At 44.7% G+C, this 15,654-nt stretch overlaps 13 protein-coding genes across 13 annotated transcripts, besides 31 other annotated features; 9 read left to right on the forward strand and 4 right to left on the reverse strand.

The window, feature by feature from the left end:
• Positions 1-143: 143 nt before the first annotated feature.
• Tb09.160.2650 (hypothetical protein, conserved) lies at positions 144-4,088 on the forward strand (the record flags this gene model as incomplete). Its single annotated transcript, XM_798615.1, has 1 exon — positions 144-4,088. One exon carries the CDS (start codon positions 144-146, stop codon positions 4,086-4,088), a length of 3,945 nt encoding a protein of 1,314 aa, XP_803708.1.
• Positions 4,089-4,124: 36 nt separating this feature from the next.
• Tb09.160.2660 (hypothetical protein, unlikely) lies at positions 4,125-4,241 on the reverse strand (the record flags this gene model as incomplete). The annotated part of the gene is made up of 1 exon (XM_024642642.1): positions 4,125-4,241. The coding sequence occupies one exon, from the start codon at positions 4,239-4,241 to the stop codon at positions 4,125-4,127; it is 117 nt and encodes a 38-aa protein (XP_024498429.1).
• A 398-nt stretch (positions 4,242-4,639) lies between these two features.
• Positions 4,640-4,930, reverse strand: Tb09.160.2680 (hypothetical protein, unlikely; the record flags this gene model as incomplete). Its single annotated transcript, XM_798619.1, has 1 exon — positions 4,640-4,930. The coding sequence occupies one exon, from the start codon at positions 4,928-4,930 to the stop codon at positions 4,640-4,642; it is 291 nt and encodes a 96-aa protein (XP_803712.1).
• Positions 4,807-4,857: a sequence feature (GA-rich).
• Positions 4,892-4,922: a sequence feature (T-rich).
• Positions 4,923-4,948: a microsatellite.
• Positions 4,949-4,975: a sequence feature (T-rich).
• A 119-nt stretch (positions 4,976-5,094) lies between these two features.
• Positions 5,095-5,219: a sequence feature (A-rich).
• On the forward strand, positions 5,187-5,603 carry Tb09.160.2690 (hypothetical protein, unlikely; the record flags this gene model as incomplete). Its single annotated transcript, XM_798621.1, has 1 exon — positions 5,187-5,603. The coding sequence occupies one exon, from the start codon at positions 5,187-5,189 to the stop codon at positions 5,601-5,603; it is 417 nt and encodes a 138-aa protein (XP_803714.1).
• Positions 5,309-5,333: a microsatellite.
• Positions 5,396-5,446: a microsatellite.
• Positions 5,482-5,521: a microsatellite.
• Positions 5,543-5,563: a microsatellite.
• A 118-nt stretch (positions 5,604-5,721) lies between the features above and the next one.
• Tb09.160.2700 (hypothetical protein, unlikely) lies at positions 5,722-6,081 on the forward strand (the record flags this gene model as incomplete). Its single annotated transcript, XM_798623.1, has 1 exon — positions 5,722-6,081. One exon carries the CDS (start codon positions 5,722-5,724, stop codon positions 6,079-6,081), a length of 360 nt encoding a protein of 119 aa, XP_803716.1.
• Positions 5,743-5,800: a microsatellite.
• Positions 5,959-6,035: a sequence feature (T-rich).
• A 22-nt stretch (positions 6,082-6,103) lies between the features above and the next one.
• Positions 6,104-6,148: a microsatellite.
• A 100-nt stretch (positions 6,149-6,248) lies between these two features.
• On the forward strand, positions 6,249-7,001 carry Tb09.160.2710 (hypothetical protein, conserved; the record flags this gene model as incomplete). The annotated part of the gene is made up of 1 exon (XM_798624.1): positions 6,249-7,001. One exon carries the CDS (start codon positions 6,249-6,251, stop codon positions 6,999-7,001), a length of 753 nt encoding a protein of 250 aa, XP_803717.1.
• Positions 6,284-6,330: a microsatellite.
• Positions 6,428-6,482: a sequence feature (A-rich).
• Positions 6,501-6,615: a sequence feature (T-rich).
• Positions 6,573-6,751: a sequence feature (CT-rich).
• Positions 6,805-6,943: a sequence feature (T-rich).
• A 106-nt stretch (positions 7,002-7,107) lies between the features above and the next one.
• Positions 7,108-7,167: a microsatellite.
• Tb09.160.2720 (hypothetical protein, unlikely) lies at positions 7,137-7,286 on the reverse strand (the record flags this gene model as incomplete). Its single annotated transcript, XM_798625.1, has 1 exon — positions 7,137-7,286. The coding sequence occupies one exon, from the start codon at positions 7,284-7,286 to the stop codon at positions 7,137-7,139; it is 150 nt and encodes a 49-aa protein (XP_803718.1).
• A 93-nt stretch (positions 7,287-7,379) lies between these two features.
• Positions 7,380-7,438: a microsatellite.
• Position 7,439: 1 nt separating this feature from the next.
• Positions 7,440-7,474: a microsatellite.
• A 124-nt stretch (positions 7,475-7,598) lies between these two features.
• Positions 7,599-7,659: a sequence feature (A-rich).
• Positions 7,660-7,739: 80 nt separating this feature from the next.
• Positions 7,740-7,842: a microsatellite.
• Positions 7,843-7,905: 63 nt separating this feature from the next.
• On the forward strand, positions 7,906-8,385 carry Tb09.160.2730 (hypothetical protein, unlikely; the record flags this gene model as incomplete). The annotated part of the gene is made up of 1 exon (XM_798626.1): positions 7,906-8,385. One exon carries the CDS (start codon positions 7,906-7,908, stop codon positions 8,383-8,385), a length of 480 nt encoding a protein of 159 aa, XP_803719.1.
• Positions 8,017-8,063: a sequence feature (T-rich).
• Positions 8,104-8,382: a sequence feature (T-rich).
• Positions 8,383-8,413: a sequence feature (AT_rich).
• A 35-nt stretch (positions 8,414-8,448) lies between these two features.
• Positions 8,449-8,517: a microsatellite.
• Positions 8,518-8,572: 55 nt separating this feature from the next.
• Positions 8,573-8,639: a sequence feature (A-rich).
• Positions 8,640-8,664: 25 nt separating this feature from the next.
• Tb09.160.2740 (hypothetical protein, unlikely) lies at positions 8,665-8,829 on the forward strand (the record flags this gene model as incomplete). Its single annotated transcript, XM_798627.1, has 1 exon — positions 8,665-8,829. The coding sequence occupies one exon, from the start codon at positions 8,665-8,667 to the stop codon at positions 8,827-8,829; it is 165 nt and encodes a 54-aa protein (XP_803720.1).
• Positions 8,830-8,836: 7 nt separating this feature from the next.
• Positions 8,837-8,879: a microsatellite.
• Positions 8,880-8,909: 30 nt separating this feature from the next.
• Positions 8,910-8,932: a microsatellite.
• A 199-nt stretch (positions 8,933-9,131) lies between these two features.
• Tb09.160.2750 (hypothetical protein, unlikely) lies at positions 9,132-9,275 on the reverse strand (the record flags this gene model as incomplete). Its single annotated transcript, XM_798628.1, has 1 exon — positions 9,132-9,275. One exon carries the CDS (start codon positions 9,273-9,275, stop codon positions 9,132-9,134), a length of 144 nt encoding a protein of 47 aa, XP_803721.1.
• Positions 9,163-9,200: a sequence feature (T-rich).
• Positions 9,276-9,343: 68 nt separating the features above from the next.
• On the forward strand, positions 9,344-9,496 carry Tb09.160.2760 (hypothetical protein, unlikely; the record flags this gene model as incomplete). The annotated part of the gene is made up of 1 exon (XM_798629.1): positions 9,344-9,496. One exon carries the CDS (start codon positions 9,344-9,346, stop codon positions 9,494-9,496), a length of 153 nt encoding a protein of 50 aa, XP_803722.1.
• Positions 9,400-9,435: a microsatellite.
• Positions 9,497-10,008: 512 nt separating the features above from the next.
• Tb09.160.2770 (fatty acyl CoA synthetase 1) lies at positions 10,009-12,105 on the forward strand (the record flags this gene model as incomplete). Its single annotated transcript, XM_798630.1, has 1 exon — positions 10,009-12,105. The coding sequence occupies one exon, from the start codon at positions 10,009-10,011 to the stop codon at positions 12,103-12,105; it is 2,097 nt and encodes a 698-aa protein (XP_803723.1).
• A 1,413-nt stretch (positions 12,106-13,518) lies between these two features.
• On the forward strand, positions 13,519-15,645 carry Tb09.160.2780 (fatty acyl CoA synthetase 2; the record flags this gene model as incomplete). Its single annotated transcript, XM_798631.1, has 1 exon — positions 13,519-15,645. One exon carries the CDS (start codon positions 13,519-13,521, stop codon positions 15,643-15,645), a length of 2,127 nt encoding a protein of 708 aa, XP_803724.1.
• Between the last annotated feature and the right edge of the window lie 9 nt (positions 15,646-15,654).

The raw sequence follows: 15,654 nt of genomic DNA on the forward strand, positions 1-15,654 counted from the left end.
TTTTTTGTTAGCGATTTCCCCGCAGCAGGCTGTATGAAGATGGTTGGAAGCAACTGTTCCCCGTTCGTTGTTTTGGTCAACCTCTGCTCCTTTTATTTTTCTTCTTTAAACAAGTTGTTACGTGGTAGAATACGTGCACTGATATGGCATCGGAGGCAGCGTTATCGCTTCCTGCTGATGATGAAAAGGTGCAGGCGGATGCTGCTACTAATCACGGTACCACAACGCCCCCCTCTTCAGTAGAGACAGCACCAAGTACGGCCACTGGTGCTGTTGCACCGACGGGTTCCAGCGAACGGGAAAGCAACGTAGTAATGCCCGCGGTTGCTGTTGTGCCCGCATTGGAAGCAAGTGAATGTCAGGTGCAAACAGAGCCGGGAGGGAACGACCCTATTACGTCTGGGGAGCTTTCGCTCGTTAATGACCATACGGCACCGCAAAAGCTGAATGCTGATGTGAAGTTGTTCTCGGGTGACAACCGGCCTTCAAAGTCGTTGGCTGCACCTTTCAGGGGCCCTAGTAATCGACCACAAGGAATTCCCCCTGGCGGCGGCACCCCTTTATGGCCCCCCAATGCTCCTCTTGGCCAAACTGTGATGTCGCTTCCGCATCCACCCATGCCTCCTCATCAACTTTATCAACCTCCTTTGATGATTCCAACACTGGTGCCGAATATGCATCCACTGATGGCACCGTTCATCTCAGGCATGGCCCACGCCCCACAGCCGCCCCCGCCCCCCCCACCGCCGCCAGGGTTTGGACCCCCACCGGGTTCGTTTGGGCCACTGCCGTTTCCCGCAGCATTGAATGGACCTCTTGGCGCACCGCCTCCGCCCCTCATGATGCCCAATCCACCCGATTTGGCAGTTTTTCAACCGCGGTTCCCTGGTGACAAGATGGCGGCGTCGCAGTCATCCCAGGGTCCGGCGCTTTCGAAGCAAAAATCACATGTGTTGTCGGCTTCATCACCAAGTGCGAAGATAATTGTTGGTAATGCTTCCCTTGCCGCACATGTGTCAAATGATCCGCCTAAATTCTCGTGCGTATTGCTTTCTGGAATATCAGCAGTTGGCAAAACAACAATGGGAAGGGAGTTAGTTAACGAACTACAGGCAGATGGTTTAGGCTGGGTATTTTTTTCTGGTGCTGATTTCATTTCAGCTCCTACAACGAGGCGGGCCGTGTGGGAGACCACAAAGGAGGTATTTGATGCCCTGGAGAAGCAGCTGGAGAGGCTTCTTGACCAACAGAAGGAAAAGCGAGACTTGAAGGGTCTTGTCATCGACAAAAATGTGAAGAACGTAGAGGACATTTTTTATTTGGCGGCGCTGCTAAGATCGAAGCAGATCCCATTTGTTGGAATTGTAGGCATGGAAGCTGATGATGATGAGGTGCTTCTGCAGCGCATGGGTGGCGAGCGGGAACTTCATGAAAAGCTAAAGTACCACCGTGTTATTCATTATAGGATCCGTAATTTAGCCAGGAAAGCGGCTATGTACCGAGAGATTGACGCCAACAAGCCGAGGCAAGAGGTTCTCAACGCATTGCGCACTAAGGTGCTGGGTTGTTGCGCCCAACCACCGCAGAATGGTATACTTTCTGATCTATACGTGAAATCGGCTTCCATTTCAATGGTTGATGACTATGCCGAATACTACACGGTTGTGACACAACTTTTCGACTTAATTAAACCATTGAATGGCTCTGCACACTTCCCCGGAACAACGAACTACGTTCCCTTGTCAACCCGTGATATGGCCGACAAGAATCGTGTGAGTGCAATCAAGGAATCCTACGGTGCCCGTCGATTTAACAAAGGCACCCGCTACCTGCTCATGTATGATAAGGGGAAATTGTACCTGATTTCGACTCATCTTAGGGCGGTATTACGCCTGTCTCCCAAAGCGCTGTTAGGAGATAAGATGGCTTCGGTAACGTGCGCCGTGTTTGAGGGTGATTTAGTGAGAATAAGGGAGGACCCGCAGACCGAAATATTTCTTGTTTTTGACGTTCTCTTTTGGAATAATGCAGCGGATCCGGAGGGCAATGAGGTGACACAGATGAGTATGGAACAGCGTCATGCCCTTCTGAGCGCCCACCTATGCAGTGAAAGCAGTGCCTTCTCCCCTACGGGTACTGACTGCGTTGTGGCCTACCGAGCCACGGTAAAGCTTGAGGAGATTCCAAAACTTCTGGAGCCATGCGGTTTCCCAGGTGAGGGCATAATATTCCAACCCACTTCTTCGGTACACAATCTGAACAAAGTGTATTTGTGGCGACCCGCGAGCAGTATTTCAGTAGATTTTCGCATTGGTGCGTTGAGGGGGACACGAGAAGAGAGTGCTGTTTCGGAGAGCGGTGAATTGTGTGCGGATGCGGGCTCCCCAACGCTGAATGATTCTGCTAATCCCGGTGCCACCGCTGGCCAATCTCAGTCCCAACTGTCAAATAGTAGTAACCCGGCAGGGCAGAGCGCTGTGGGCTCCGGAGGGTCTAGCCATGTGCGTTGTAATGAAGGCGGTCCCACGCGTACCTTTGAGCTTGAAGTCTATGACAAGCAAGAAAAGGAATACACACAATTCGAAGACTGTACAGTGGATGTGAGGCACCCAGACGTGGTAGAGGGTTGCATATGCACTTGTGCGCTCGCGGACGAAAAGGGCCGTAAGTGGAGTTTCCAGAATATCTGCTACGATGCGGTTCGTCCTGCATACAAGCGAGATGTAAGTTCACTGCTCGAGCACTCTATCATTCCAAAGTCCAAACTTCTTCAGTGGCTCGCTAGCGAAAAGATTACACCACCACTTCCAAGTGGTACAGTGCCACAAGCGGCGACTTCGAGTGCCCCACAGCAACAATTCTGGGAGGCGGTTTCGAATTCCATTCGACAACCTCCACCGCATGCACCCCCGGCGTACGCCAGCGCCGTCCTCATGCAGCATGCTATGCCCCGACCAAACCCATCAGGGGCCCACGGCGGCGGCACAAACCTTGCAGCACTTGCAGAGGTAGTTGCCCCAACTGAAATTTCAAAGGGACACCAACCGGTGCTAACATCAACCTCTAGCGCGGGTGTGGGCTCTCCTCCCCGGGGGCTGTCAATTGGTCAACCACCAAGCTACAAGATGCATGGGCTTTTGCAGCAGGGGCTATCGACGTCACCGGGAACAAAGAAGGTTGTGGGAGTGGCACCCGACAACACTGTGGCTGCTGTTGGTGGCTCTTCCGCGGCGGGCGGCAGCGCAACGAACACGTATGTGGTGCAGTTGTTAACGTCAATGGTTCGCTCCGTACGCACTGTTCGTAAGGATGGGGTGGGCGACGAGTGCCAAAGTACAGCGGGTGCGACTCGACAGGAACAGCACCCTTCATGTGTCGATCGGTCAGACGGCGATCAGCACAGACGAGGGCACACTCGTTTTGATGATGTGAAGGATAGGAGGGAGCGGGGTCACGGGAAAATGCGGCGGGCCACCAGTGGTACACCTGGTCGCTGTATGGGGTGTGGCAAGGACAAGCCAGCGGAGGAACTTCGCTTCCGCCCAAAGGACAATTTGTACTGCTATGACTGCTGGGCAGCGAAGGGTTGGGAAACATGCCGTGAGTGTGGAGAGTTTAGTAGGGGCTACCACGAACGCACGCGTGAGTGTGTGGGTGAGTTTTACTGCAACAACTGTTGGGAGAAGTTCAAGGAAGGAGACAACCAAAAAAAGGAAGGGAGGAAAGAAGATACCGAAAACCAACAAGGGGAGAGGAGGCGGCGAAGACCCAAGCGGCAAATTCAAACAGTAGAAGTGAAGGATGAAGGGGAGAGCAAAACTGCAAGCGATTTTACAGCGGAGGCAGCGGGGAGAGACGGTGCGGCGAAGCGGCGGGCGCGGCGTGGACAGAAGAACGACACCAAAGACCGTGCAGCTGTTGATATTCATGTTGGATGTGAGGAAGTTAGCGAAGGGAGGACCGCCGCGAACGACACGAATGCCGCGGAACAGGCACAGGAGGACGGCACGAAGTCAAATAAGAGGCATGGAGTTGAGAGTAGATCCAACAAAAGGCATAGGCGGAAGGAGGCAGTTAGGGGCGAATAAACAAAAAGGTAGGGGTTCCACACTTAACTGTCACGGTTATGTGGCAGGTTTATGCAGCAAGCGGTGACATTTGCCAATTTGTAGTGTGTTTCCCTCCCCCTCCCCCTGCTGAGGGGGGAAGGGGGAGGGATCCGCACGTTTTTTTGCGCGCATAATACTTCCCTTATTTCTGTTAGTGGACGAATGTCGTTTGCTTTTCGTGTTTTCTCAACCTGCAGGAGGTGGTGTGAAAAAAAAGAATTTCATGAAAGAAGCCATGGGGTAGCCCGTTATGAAACTTCTCGGCCGCCTAAGGGGAAGACAAGGGGGAAGAGAGCTTGAGGAGGGAGGGATTTAGGATGAAAAATGTGTACCATTTATTGTACAGGGTGCATCTAAATGATTGACGCCGTTGTGCGTTAACTCATTACAACAGTTGTTATCTTTTCATTCCCCCCCCTCCCCACTGCATCTTCTTTTGTTTTCCTCGAAAGGGGGAGTTTTCTTTCTTTCTTTCTTTTCATTCAACTCTTCCGTGACTGCCGTTACTTTTGGACCGCGCATGTCTCCCTCTACATACTGGAGTAGCGAGCGATGTTTCCGTTCCATATTTCCTCAACCGAAGGATGAAAAAAAATAAAAATAAAAAGAAATGGGCGAAACGATGGTGTGGAATCGATCCTTGATGCGGAGGGGGAAAGTGTGTGTTTGTGTTTTTGTTTGTGTGGAAGGTAAGATCGAAGCAGAAAAAAGAATAAGAAGGATAAGAAGAAAAGGAAAAAAAAAAGGATTAACAACCGTGCAAGGGGAACGATGACATCTGCTTTTTTTTTTTTTTTTAATTTTCTTCTTACGCATTTCATTTCATTTCATTTCACTTCTGTTGTTTTTTTTTGTTTTTTGTTGTTGTCGCTCCTGTTAGACATCATTCCTAAAATTGCGCGGTGAAGTTCTTACGGTGTGCCGGGAAGTATGAAGGAGGGAGAACGGAACAGAAAGCGAGCGATAAAGCGAGTGTTAAGGGAGTAAGAACAAAGGGAAAGGAAGAGAAACAGAGAAATGTATGGGAACAAATAAAATAAGAGAAAAGAAAGGAAAAACAAACAAACAAACAGAGAGATGAAAGGATGCAGAGGAAAAGGAGGGGGAAAAGTGTTCCCGTTGTTGCCTACTTCCTTTCCACAATCCTCTTCTCTTTCTTCCTTTCCTACGTGTACTATTTTCCCAGTGATTCACTATCATTTTTTCTTTTTCTTTTTTTTTTTTAATGGTTATTTGTTTTTTGTTCATTCACAAGAAAAAAATCATTTTCTTGTTTTTTTTTCCGATGTTGTTGCTGTTGTTATTGTTATTGTTATTGTTATTGTTGTTGTTTTGTTTTCGAGACAATCCCTACGGAGAATTATCACACCTCTTTTTTTTCTTTTTTTTTTTGTATCATTTTTTTTGTTTTTACAACCTAAATTATTAAAGGAGTGTGTGTGTGTGTGTGTGTGGAAGGAGGAGAGGAGGAGAGGGGGAGAAAGAAATAAATAGAATGAAATGAAAAAGTGAAAAAGGGGTTTAATAACCTCTTGTTCTTCTTCGTTTTGTTTTTTTTTTTTACAGTTCATCTTTACAAGGCTGCAGGCAGGGGAGATGAAAAGAGGATGGGATGAAACCCCCTCCTCCAAAAAACAACGACAAAAACAACAACAAAGACAATAATAATAATAATAACAATATCAGTAACAGTATCCAAAAGATGAAAAGTAAACAAAAAATAATAAGAATAATAAATGAAGCATCAAGAGGGGGAAAGAGCTACCGTGCGGTAAAGTATGGAATACGGTGTACGTTTCATGCAGGCGCGCACATGTACTTATATGTGTGTATATTTTTCCTCATCTTGTTTTTTTTGTTTGTTTTCCATTATCTTTTTTTTCTTTTTCTTTTTCTGTCTTTTTTCTGTTTTTTTTTTCTGTTTTTATGTTTATATTTGCGTTACTTTTTTTTTTCCCTCCTCCTCTTTTAGTTATCCTGCAGTCCTTTTCCCGTCATTCATTCATTCTTTCATTCTTTTGTTCGTTTGTTTTTTCTTTGGCATCCCAGCAGCACTTGTTTATATATTTATAAATGCCTGCGCGTTTGTGGTATTGTAGTGAGCAGCAAAAATAACAGAAATACAAAGGCATCGGTTGAATGAGTTTGTACTGCAACTGCGGCCGGAAAATTTTAAAAAAAAAAGAAAGAAAAAGAAGAAGAAAAAAAAAAGAAAGAAAAAGGAGGGGATTGTGTGATGCAGGCAGTTTAAAAGCAACGGAAGGGACACGGGCGCTTCGGTTGCGAGGTGTAGCGACTCACATCACATTATTCGAACCAAAAAGAAAAAATAAAATAAAAGACAAAATAAAAGAAAAGAAAAGGAAAAAAAAAGTGTATCGGTTTACATATTTCTGTTTTTTTTTCCTTTTCTTTTATTTTGGTTTGGTCGTGATTGATATGTTTCGTTTCACGTTGTTATTGTTCCCTCGTACTTCCTTTCTTTTTTGTTTTTTTGTTTTTTTTTTCCACTCCCTTCACTCCCTTCCCTCCCTTCCCTCCTCCTTTGGGTTTATTTCCGTTTTCGTTTTTTTTTCTCCTTTTCCCACGCACGCAGTTGTTATTTCCCCTCTTTTTTTTTTTATTTACTTCATTTTTTTTTTGTGTATTTGTGCAACCTCCGCTGTGTTTGTGAGGACGTATCGCTTTCAGTTGATTTTTTGTCCCCTTCTTTTCTTCTCTTTTTCTTTTTTTCTTTTTTGTTATACCGTCGTGTCGTTTTTTTTCCTTTTTTTCGTTTATTTTGCTGTTCTTTTTTGCGTTTTGTGTTTTGTTTTTTATATTTTCATGTTTTTATGTTGTGAGGCATATGACAGTCGCGGTCGGCCGAACGCTAAAAAAAAGAAAAACTGATCGCCAATAATCTTACATCAACAAGGCGTTTTTCTTTGTGTTTCTTCTGTGATTTTTTTTTTGTTCCCTCTTTTCACTCACTCCATTCCCATTCGTTTCAACTTCATTTTGTTTATTTTTGTGTTTCGTTTTTGTTTATTTTATTTTGTTTTTTTTTGTTGTTGTTGTTTCCTTCATTCGTGCTTCCTGTTGGTTTTTTTCCCCATATTTTATGGTATATGAAGTGTCAGAAGCAGTAAAGAACGGAAAAGAAATGAGAAATGGATCGCGTAGCAGCAGCGGCATGTAAGAATAAATAATAACGATGATGGTGAGGAGGAAAAGTAAGAGGATAATAACGTCAGTAAATAACCACAAATAACAAAATGATAATAATGTTTATTATTATTACTATTACTTTTGTTGTTTTTGTTGTTACTATTATTACTATTATTATTCAACAACAATAATAATAGTAATAATAGTAACAACAAAAACAACGAAAACAGTATTGATGGATATAATAATATTGGGTCTAGATAATATGTGAGTGTGAAGAATGTAAGGGGGAGATTACGCGTATGTTTACATCAAAATAAAACAAAGTGACGGAAGCACAAAAGGACAAAAAATGAAGAAGAAGAAGAAGAAAAGAAATGAAAAAAAAAGAAAGAAAGGAGGAAAGAGGGAAGAGGAGGAGGGGAGACGTACCGGTATAAAAATATGAAAACAGACACGCGCGCACGCACATATATCTTTTATATATATGTCTTTTATATATTTATATATATATATACATATATTCATATATACATATATTCATATATACATATATACATATATATATATATATTGTATATATTTAAACGAATACATGTGTTTTTTTCTTATGTTATTTTATCTATTTAGGTGCGGGTAAGTGTACATGTTTTTTTCTTCTTTATTGTTTATTGTTTATTTGCTTTATTATTATTATTATTATGTTGAAACGATAGGGGGAGGAGGAGGGATGAGAAGGTTACTTTTCTGTCATCCATTTTTTCTCTTTATCTTTTTTTTTCTTTTAGTTTGTTTTTACTTTTTGATCCCTCCGTCACTGCGGCATGTCCGGATGTACTCCCATTTTTCTTTTTCTTTTTTCTTTTTTGTTTCGTTTTATCTTACTCATCCGCCTCCAACCGTGCATTTTTTTTTTCCGTTTCACTTAGTTTTGTGTTCTCCAGTTCTTTTTTTTTCTTTTTTAATTCACTTCAATTTTATTATTTTGCTTCACTTGCCTACTTTTTTTTTTCTTTTTTTTTCGCTTGTTATGTTTCCGTCATTTTATCATTGCGCTGCCATTGCGTTTTCTTTTTTTCTTTTTTTTTTTCCACACCGTTTCTCCTTTTGTTTCTTTTCTTTTTAAAAAAAAAAAAATTAGAAAAAAAAATATTGCGTTCCCCTCACTCATTTTCCTATCCCTTTTAAAACATACATACATACATACATACATGCGCACGTATATGTATATGTAATAATACAAATATATGTGTGTACAACTTATGAGCATTATGGGAGGAAAGGAAGAGGAAGGGGAGTGAAAGGAGGATAGTAAAAAAAAAAAAAAAGAAAAATGAATAATTCAAGGAATAAAATAAAAAATAAAAAAATAAAGAAAAACGAATAGTGAAAACATGTTTAAATTATGATTGTTGTTATTATGTTTTTTTTTGATATTGATATTTTACACAGTGGAGTGTTGACTGAAAGGTTTCCAAACCTCCTATTTCCCTTATTTACTATCACATACATATCACATACGCGGGCTTTTCACTCTACCTCCCCTTTCCCTCCATTACGCAAGAAATAAATAAATTAAAAAGAAAAAAAGAAAAAAAAAAAGAAACGAAGAAAAAAAAACCGAAGAGTGATCGAAGGACAAAGTATAGTTTATTATTATTATTATTATCATTTTGTTTTCAAGTTTTTAATAGCAGAAAGAAACGAAAAAGGCAGAAAAGGAAAGGAGAATCACGAGTGAAATGATTGAGAAATGTTAACGGGTGGTGAGTGGTGTGCGCGTTTTGTCGTATTTGTGCATGTGAGTTGACTGGTGGAAAAAAAAAAGGAAAGATTTAAATAGGCCATTTGTTTTACGCAGAGGATGGGAAACTAAATAAAACCAGACGAACGGCTGAAGCCGTTTTTTTTTCTTTCATTTTCTTTCATTTTTTTTTTTTTGGTGAAGACGCAAACAGCAGCAGAACACGCAAGTATGAAATTGAAGGCGCCGCTCGCGTTAAGTGGGGTTTTCATGGAGGGCAAATTCGGTTGCTGCAAAGCATAGCCTTTTAGCAGCACGTTAAGCTCAGTGGAAAACTTACATGTGTGTTCGTGTTGGGGGCGTGTTTTTGTTTTTAAGTGGGAATGGTATTTTTGAAAACAAAAACAAAAACAAACGAACAAACAAACAAACTCAAATGAGTGCTCTTGTACACGCCGATCTGGCGGCTGTGCGCAAGGGGATACAAACGTAAAGAAAGAAGTTTATTATATTTTAAAGACAGGAAGAAAGTAAAAAGAAAAGAAAAACGCAGTAATTCCTCCATTGTAGTTTACGCAGGCGCGCCTCACCGCTCTTGTTTGTGCCATTTCCCCTTCTACAAAGAGACATGTACACATATGCCGCGTAACATAACTGCTGCATGAAGTGTGTGAAATGCCGTATATTTCCACTCTTTTCTTTCATTTTATTATCTGATTGTACCTCCTTTCCTTTCCCTTCCCCCTCCCTTTTGCTCTTTCTTTGTTAATTCATTAATAGGTAAGTTGCCGAATATTATTTGAACTACATTTTATAGACTTGACTAAACTGTTCAACAACCAGGAACAATAACAAACGCCCAACGACAGGAGGGGTATCCCAACAATACAAGGGGGAGGGTAAGGGGGGGGGAAAAAAACTTACTGAGGAGATCGTTTCAACAAACCAGGTAAACGAGAAGTGACGATAATTAAATATTAATAGTAGTGTGGCAGTTGTGTTTCGATGGGAATGTACGTCACTAAGCTTCTCTCCCTCTGGAGTCACTGGTTTGAGGTGGATGACGAGGTGATCATTGCGAGACAAAAGTTTGGGCCACTTGCTCACATTTGTGGACCAGCGGAGGGCGAAAACTGTTCACCTGTTTACCGCTCCATAGGAGTCACAGATGAGGAGCAGGCGCGCATTACGAGGGAATGGTATTACGGCGAGCACTTTCTGAAACAGTTGGAGCAAACATGCACGAGCAGAAGAGATACTCTGGCAGTTGCTTACCGCACAATTAACAAGGTTGAAAAGGAGTGGCGCGAGGACCATAATGGGAAGAGGCGCGAATGGCAGGTTACACATCTCAACGATCCGGTCTACATGACATATGGTGAATTATGGGAGAACTCTGTGGCCTTTGGAAAGGGTTTAAGGGAGTATGGAGCAAAGGAAGGGGACCGTGTTGCCATTTACGAGGATACGCGATGGGAGTGGCTTGCCTCTGCTATTGGGGTTTGGACGCAGTTGATGGTTACTGTAACAGTTTACGCTAACCTCTGCCGGGAGGGGCTGATGCACGCGCTCAAGGAGACGGAGTGTGCCGCTATTATTTGCAACGGCCAAAACATAAAGGATCTCATTACCTTACTGAAGGAGGTCAATCTCACCAACACCACGTTGGTCTATCTCGACTCTCTACCAGATGGGTTAAATGATGAAGGCATGCGCTTAATACCATGGAAACAGGTGCTGGAGACGGGAATGAAGAGTAACCTGGGCTATACCATTCCTGGAAATTGTGACACAACGGCTTTGATCATGTACACAAGTGGCACAGTGGCGGCACCCAAGGGTGTCATGCACACCTTTGGTTCTCTCACCGCCAGTAAAAATGGGCTGGCGGACCGCTTCCTTGAGTGTATTGGACCCAAGGAGGAGGGTGAGACATATGTATCTTACCTCCCCCTTGCTCACATTTTGGAGTTTATTGCTGATGTGGTGATGCTTAGCCGCGGTACCTTGGTGTGTTTTGGTTCGCCACGAACACTCACGGATGATACGGCGCGACCACGAGGTGACTTGAAGGAGTTTAAGCCAGTGTTTATCGTTGGAGTCCCACGGATCTTTGAGACAATACGGAAGGTTGTGGAAAGTCGGCTACCACCTGTGGGTAGTTTTAAGAGGACCCTCTTTGATACTGCCTATGCTGACCGACTCCGTGCTCTCAAGGAGGGGAAAGATACGCCTTTCTGGAATGAAAAGGTTTTTAAGGTCCCACGCGACATGTTCGGTGGCAGGCTGCGTGGAGTGGTATGTGGTGGCGCACCTCTCGCTGACAGGACACAAGAGTTCATGCGGGTTGTCTTCGGCCTTCCGCTGGGACAAGGCTACGGATTGACAGAAACGTGCTGCAACGGAAGCATACAACGTTTGGGTGAGTTATATCCATCAGTTGGTCAACTCCTGAAAGGGGTTGAAGGGAGGCTATTGGATACAGATGAGTACAAGCACACTGATAAGCCATTCCCGCGAGGGGAGCTCTGCCTTCGTGGGTCGTTTATGTTCAAGGGCTACTACAAGCAGGAGGCCATGAGCAAAGAAGTGTTGATTCCAGGGGGTTGGTTCCGCACGGGGGACGTTGTGGAAATTGGTGAAGATAATGCCCTGCGAGTCATTGGCCGTGTTAAGGCACTGGTGAAGAACCTACTCGGAGAATACATTCAGCTGGAGTACCTGGAAGTGATTTACTCACAGCATCCATTGTCTGCCCCTAATGGCGTCTGCATTCTTGTAAATCAGCGGCGGGCATACATATGTGCCCTTGTAATCACCGACGAGGAAAGGGCTAAGAAGTTTGCCCAAGAAAATGGAATTGGTGGAACGTGGCCCGAGATACTTAAGGACCCGACTTTCCACCAACGTGCCGCCAAGTCGTTGTCGAATTTCGGCGCTTCAATTGGTAGAAAACCCTTTGAACTGCTCCGTCAGGTACGTGTGATCGCCGATGAGTGGACGGCAAAGAATGGGATGCTCACTGTCTCGATGAAAATCCGTCGCAACAAGGTGGAAGAAAGGTACGGCGATGTCATTGAACAACTTTTCAAGTATGAGTAACGCGTGCGGTCAGCGAGGGATGGTGTTGTGGACCACACGTTGGGTCTGTGCTGTGGGGTTATCGCTGGGTGAATCATTTGATGGTTGCTTTTTTTTTCTTCTTTTTTTTCCCTTTTTCGACACTTTTGTGTGTCTGGGCAGTTGGTGTTGTTATGTTCTTTTTCTTTCTTTTCTTGACTTTGGTGCCCCTCCATCCCTTATGCCCCTTGTGTTTCGTCTCTTGGTTAAATTCCGACCCTGACAGTTGTTGTTATTATTATGGTTATCACTATTTTTTTCTTTGTTGGTGACGTTGGTGGCAGGAAATGTAACACATGAAGTGAATATACCCAACAGGTAGTAAAGAAAGTGGGAGTGAGGAGCGGGGGCAGTTTCGCCAACTGCGGTGTGCACGACTGAAAATAATGGAAGAGGAAAATACAGAAAGAGAAAGTGAAAGGGGGAAAAAAAGAGGAAAACAGAAGTGTCGCTCCACTGGTGAAGTGGAACCACGAGGAAACAATATTTCTTTTCCCCCTTCCTGTCTTCAAAAAGGAGTGCGGCGCATCGAGTAGGAAATGAACGATTCAGCCACCGTGGCACCAGATGTAAAACATTGGTTTAAACAGCCGGTAGGAGACGTTTGTAAACATAATGGACGAAACATATACCTACACTACACTGATGTTAATCGTAAACATGGTTTGGAGTGAAGGGGTGCGTTGCATGCGGGCACAAGTTTGACAGTTATTCCTCGCTTCTTACTTTTATTTGTGTTTTCCCGCGGAGGAACGTTTTGCCGCTCAGACGGATGTTTGCGCTACTACGCGTGCGTGGCTGCATCAGTAGCAGTTATGTGAATGCCATCGATTGATTGTGTGGATTCATCGGAGTGACCCTTATGTGTGTGTGTGTCACACACTATTATTTGTGTGTGCAGTACTTCTTTGAAGTGTTTCTTGTGCTCCTCGCCCTCTGGCTTCCTTACACCCCGCTGCTTCCCCCCTTTCCCTTTCCCCTTCAACTTTTTCTTAATTCCTCTCCCGATTTGATTCTTTTTCTTTAAATATAAACGAGGGTTTTCAGTGGGTCTTACAAACTTACCTTTTTCTTATTCCCCCCATGTCATCAGCTGTGGCCATTCGAGAATTTCGCCGTTCCCCCACTTTGTTAACTTATCTGATGTTCAGTGCCTTTCCTTCCTCGGACTTTTTTTTTTTTACAAACATTTCCTTTACATTGCCTTTAATACACGCATGCACGTTGGTATAATATGCCAACGTTCCTTTTGGTGTATGCTGCGCAACTGAACCTAGCAGAGACAAATCCAGGTCCCTTACAGCACTGCAGAAGATTGGGCAGGATTCCTCATATATATTATATATCTTACAGTATATACGTGTATTTATTTTACACACAACACTTTTTAAAAAGATGAACACCGCTTCTGCGCTGAACGAAATCGAGGTGGCGGTCCTCCAGCTTATGGATGAGGCCAACAGCCGAGAATCGGCACCAAACGAAGACATTGTGCAGCTTCGGAGCAAAGGCTCACAGAACGAGGCGATTCCACAGACAGAAACGGAGAATATGTCGGCCATCTACCGTCGTGCCGGAGTCAGTGGCGAAGAGCACACACGACTCTGTCGAGAGTGGTACTACGGTGTGAACATGCCACAGAAGTTCATGGCAATATGCAAGAAAGGGGGAAGTCGCAGGGCTTTCGCGTACCGGGTTCTGTCAAACATATCGAAAGAAGTGCTAAGGGACCAAAATGGGCTTGAACGTTCATACGATATAACATACTTTAAGGAAACGTGTTATATTAACTACCGTGTCCTCTGGGAAAATATCGAGTCGTTTGGGCGAGGTCTTGTGGAGTTGGGTATTTCACCAAACTCCCGAGTCGCCATATACGAGGAGACGCGGTGGGAGTGGTTGGCAACAATTTACGGTATCTGGTCGCAGAATATGGTTGCCACCACAGTGTACGCCAATCTTGGGGAAGATGCGCTCGCGTATGCCCTCCGGGAAACAGGATCCCGTGCAATTATATGCAACGCAACAAATGTGCCAACACTGGTCCGGTTGGTGCAGAGCAACCGCATTCCGCCCTTGGTGATCATTTACATTGGTCAGCTACCTCCGGATACAAAAAGCACACATTGCCGCATCATCTCTTGGCTTCATGTCGTGGACAATGGTCGCCTCTCAGATGAACCACTTCGAATCCCCACTGACAATGACCAAGTTGCTTTCATCATGTATACGAGTGGTACGACGGGGGACCCCAAAGGTGTCATTCACACACATGGCTCACTGATCTCGGGTGTTACTGCTTGTGCCGACTACGTGAATGAACTGATTGGTCCTTACGAAGAGGGTGAGTCGTACTGCGCTTACCTGCCTCTTGCCCACATATTTGAATTTGGTGTCGTCAACATCTTTCTTGCTCGCGGTTCTTTTGTTGGGTTTGGAAACCCCAGAACACTTCTCGACACGTACACTCGTCCACACGGTGATTACAGGGAGTACAAACCGGTTTTCACAATTGGCGTGCCGCGAGTGTACGACACGATAAAGAAAACGGTCGAGTCACAGCTGGCACCCCGAGGGACACTACAGCGCCGTATATTCGAACACGCCTTCCAAACGAGACTTCGAGCCCTCAAGAAGGGTGAGGAGACCCCGTACTGGAACAGGTTAATTTTTTCTCCATTTCGGTCCATGCTTGGAGGTAAGATGAAAACGATGCTTTCCGCCGGAGGGCCCCTCAGCGCACCAACGCAAACATTTCTTCATGTTGTATTTGGCATCATGCCACAAGGTTGGGGCCTCACGGAGACGGTGTGTGTTGGCACAAAGCAAGTCGCAGGTGATATGGAACCGGCCGCTGCAGGCAAGCAAGAGCGCACATGTGAAATGCGACTACTGGACGTGGAAGGATACAAGCACACCGATGAGCCCGATCCTCGTGGGGAAATTCTTCTGCGTGGTCCATTCCTCTTCAAAGGGTACTACAAGCAGGAAGAACTAACCAAGGAGGTGCTTGATGAAGATGGTTGGTTTCATACGGGTGACGTTGGCAGCATCGGCCCCAATGGAACCCTTCGCATCATTGGCCGCGTGAAGGCCTTGGCAAAGAATGTTCTTGGAGAGTATGTTGCCATGGAAGCTTTGGAATCCATGTATGCACACAACTCGCTGAGCATGCCCAACGGTGTTTGTGTCCTCGTGCATCCTGACAGACCGTACATTTGTGCGCTTGTTCTTACTGATGAAGCGAAGGTTGTTGCGTTCACGAGGGAGCATGGATTGAAAGGTAAATACCCTGAAGTTCTGCAGGACCCCGAGTTTCAGAAGAAGGCTACAGCATCATTTCAGGAGACGGCTCGTGCATCTGATCGACAGAAGTTTGAGATTGTACGTCACGTACGCCTACTGAGTGATGAGTGGACTCCTGAAAATGGTGTGCTGACGGCCGCAGGCAAACTGAAGCGACGCGTCATCGATGAGAAGTACACTGATACTATTGTGTCACTTTTCGTGGAGGAGTGCTGATGAATGGTG

The sequence above is a fragment of the Trypanosoma brucei genome, chromosome 9 (assembly GCF_000002445.2).
Source record: "Trypanosoma brucei brucei TREU927 chromosome 9, whole genome shotgun sequence".
NCBI lineage: Eukaryota > Euglenozoa > Kinetoplastea > Trypanosomatida > Trypanosomatidae > Trypanosoma > Trypanosoma brucei.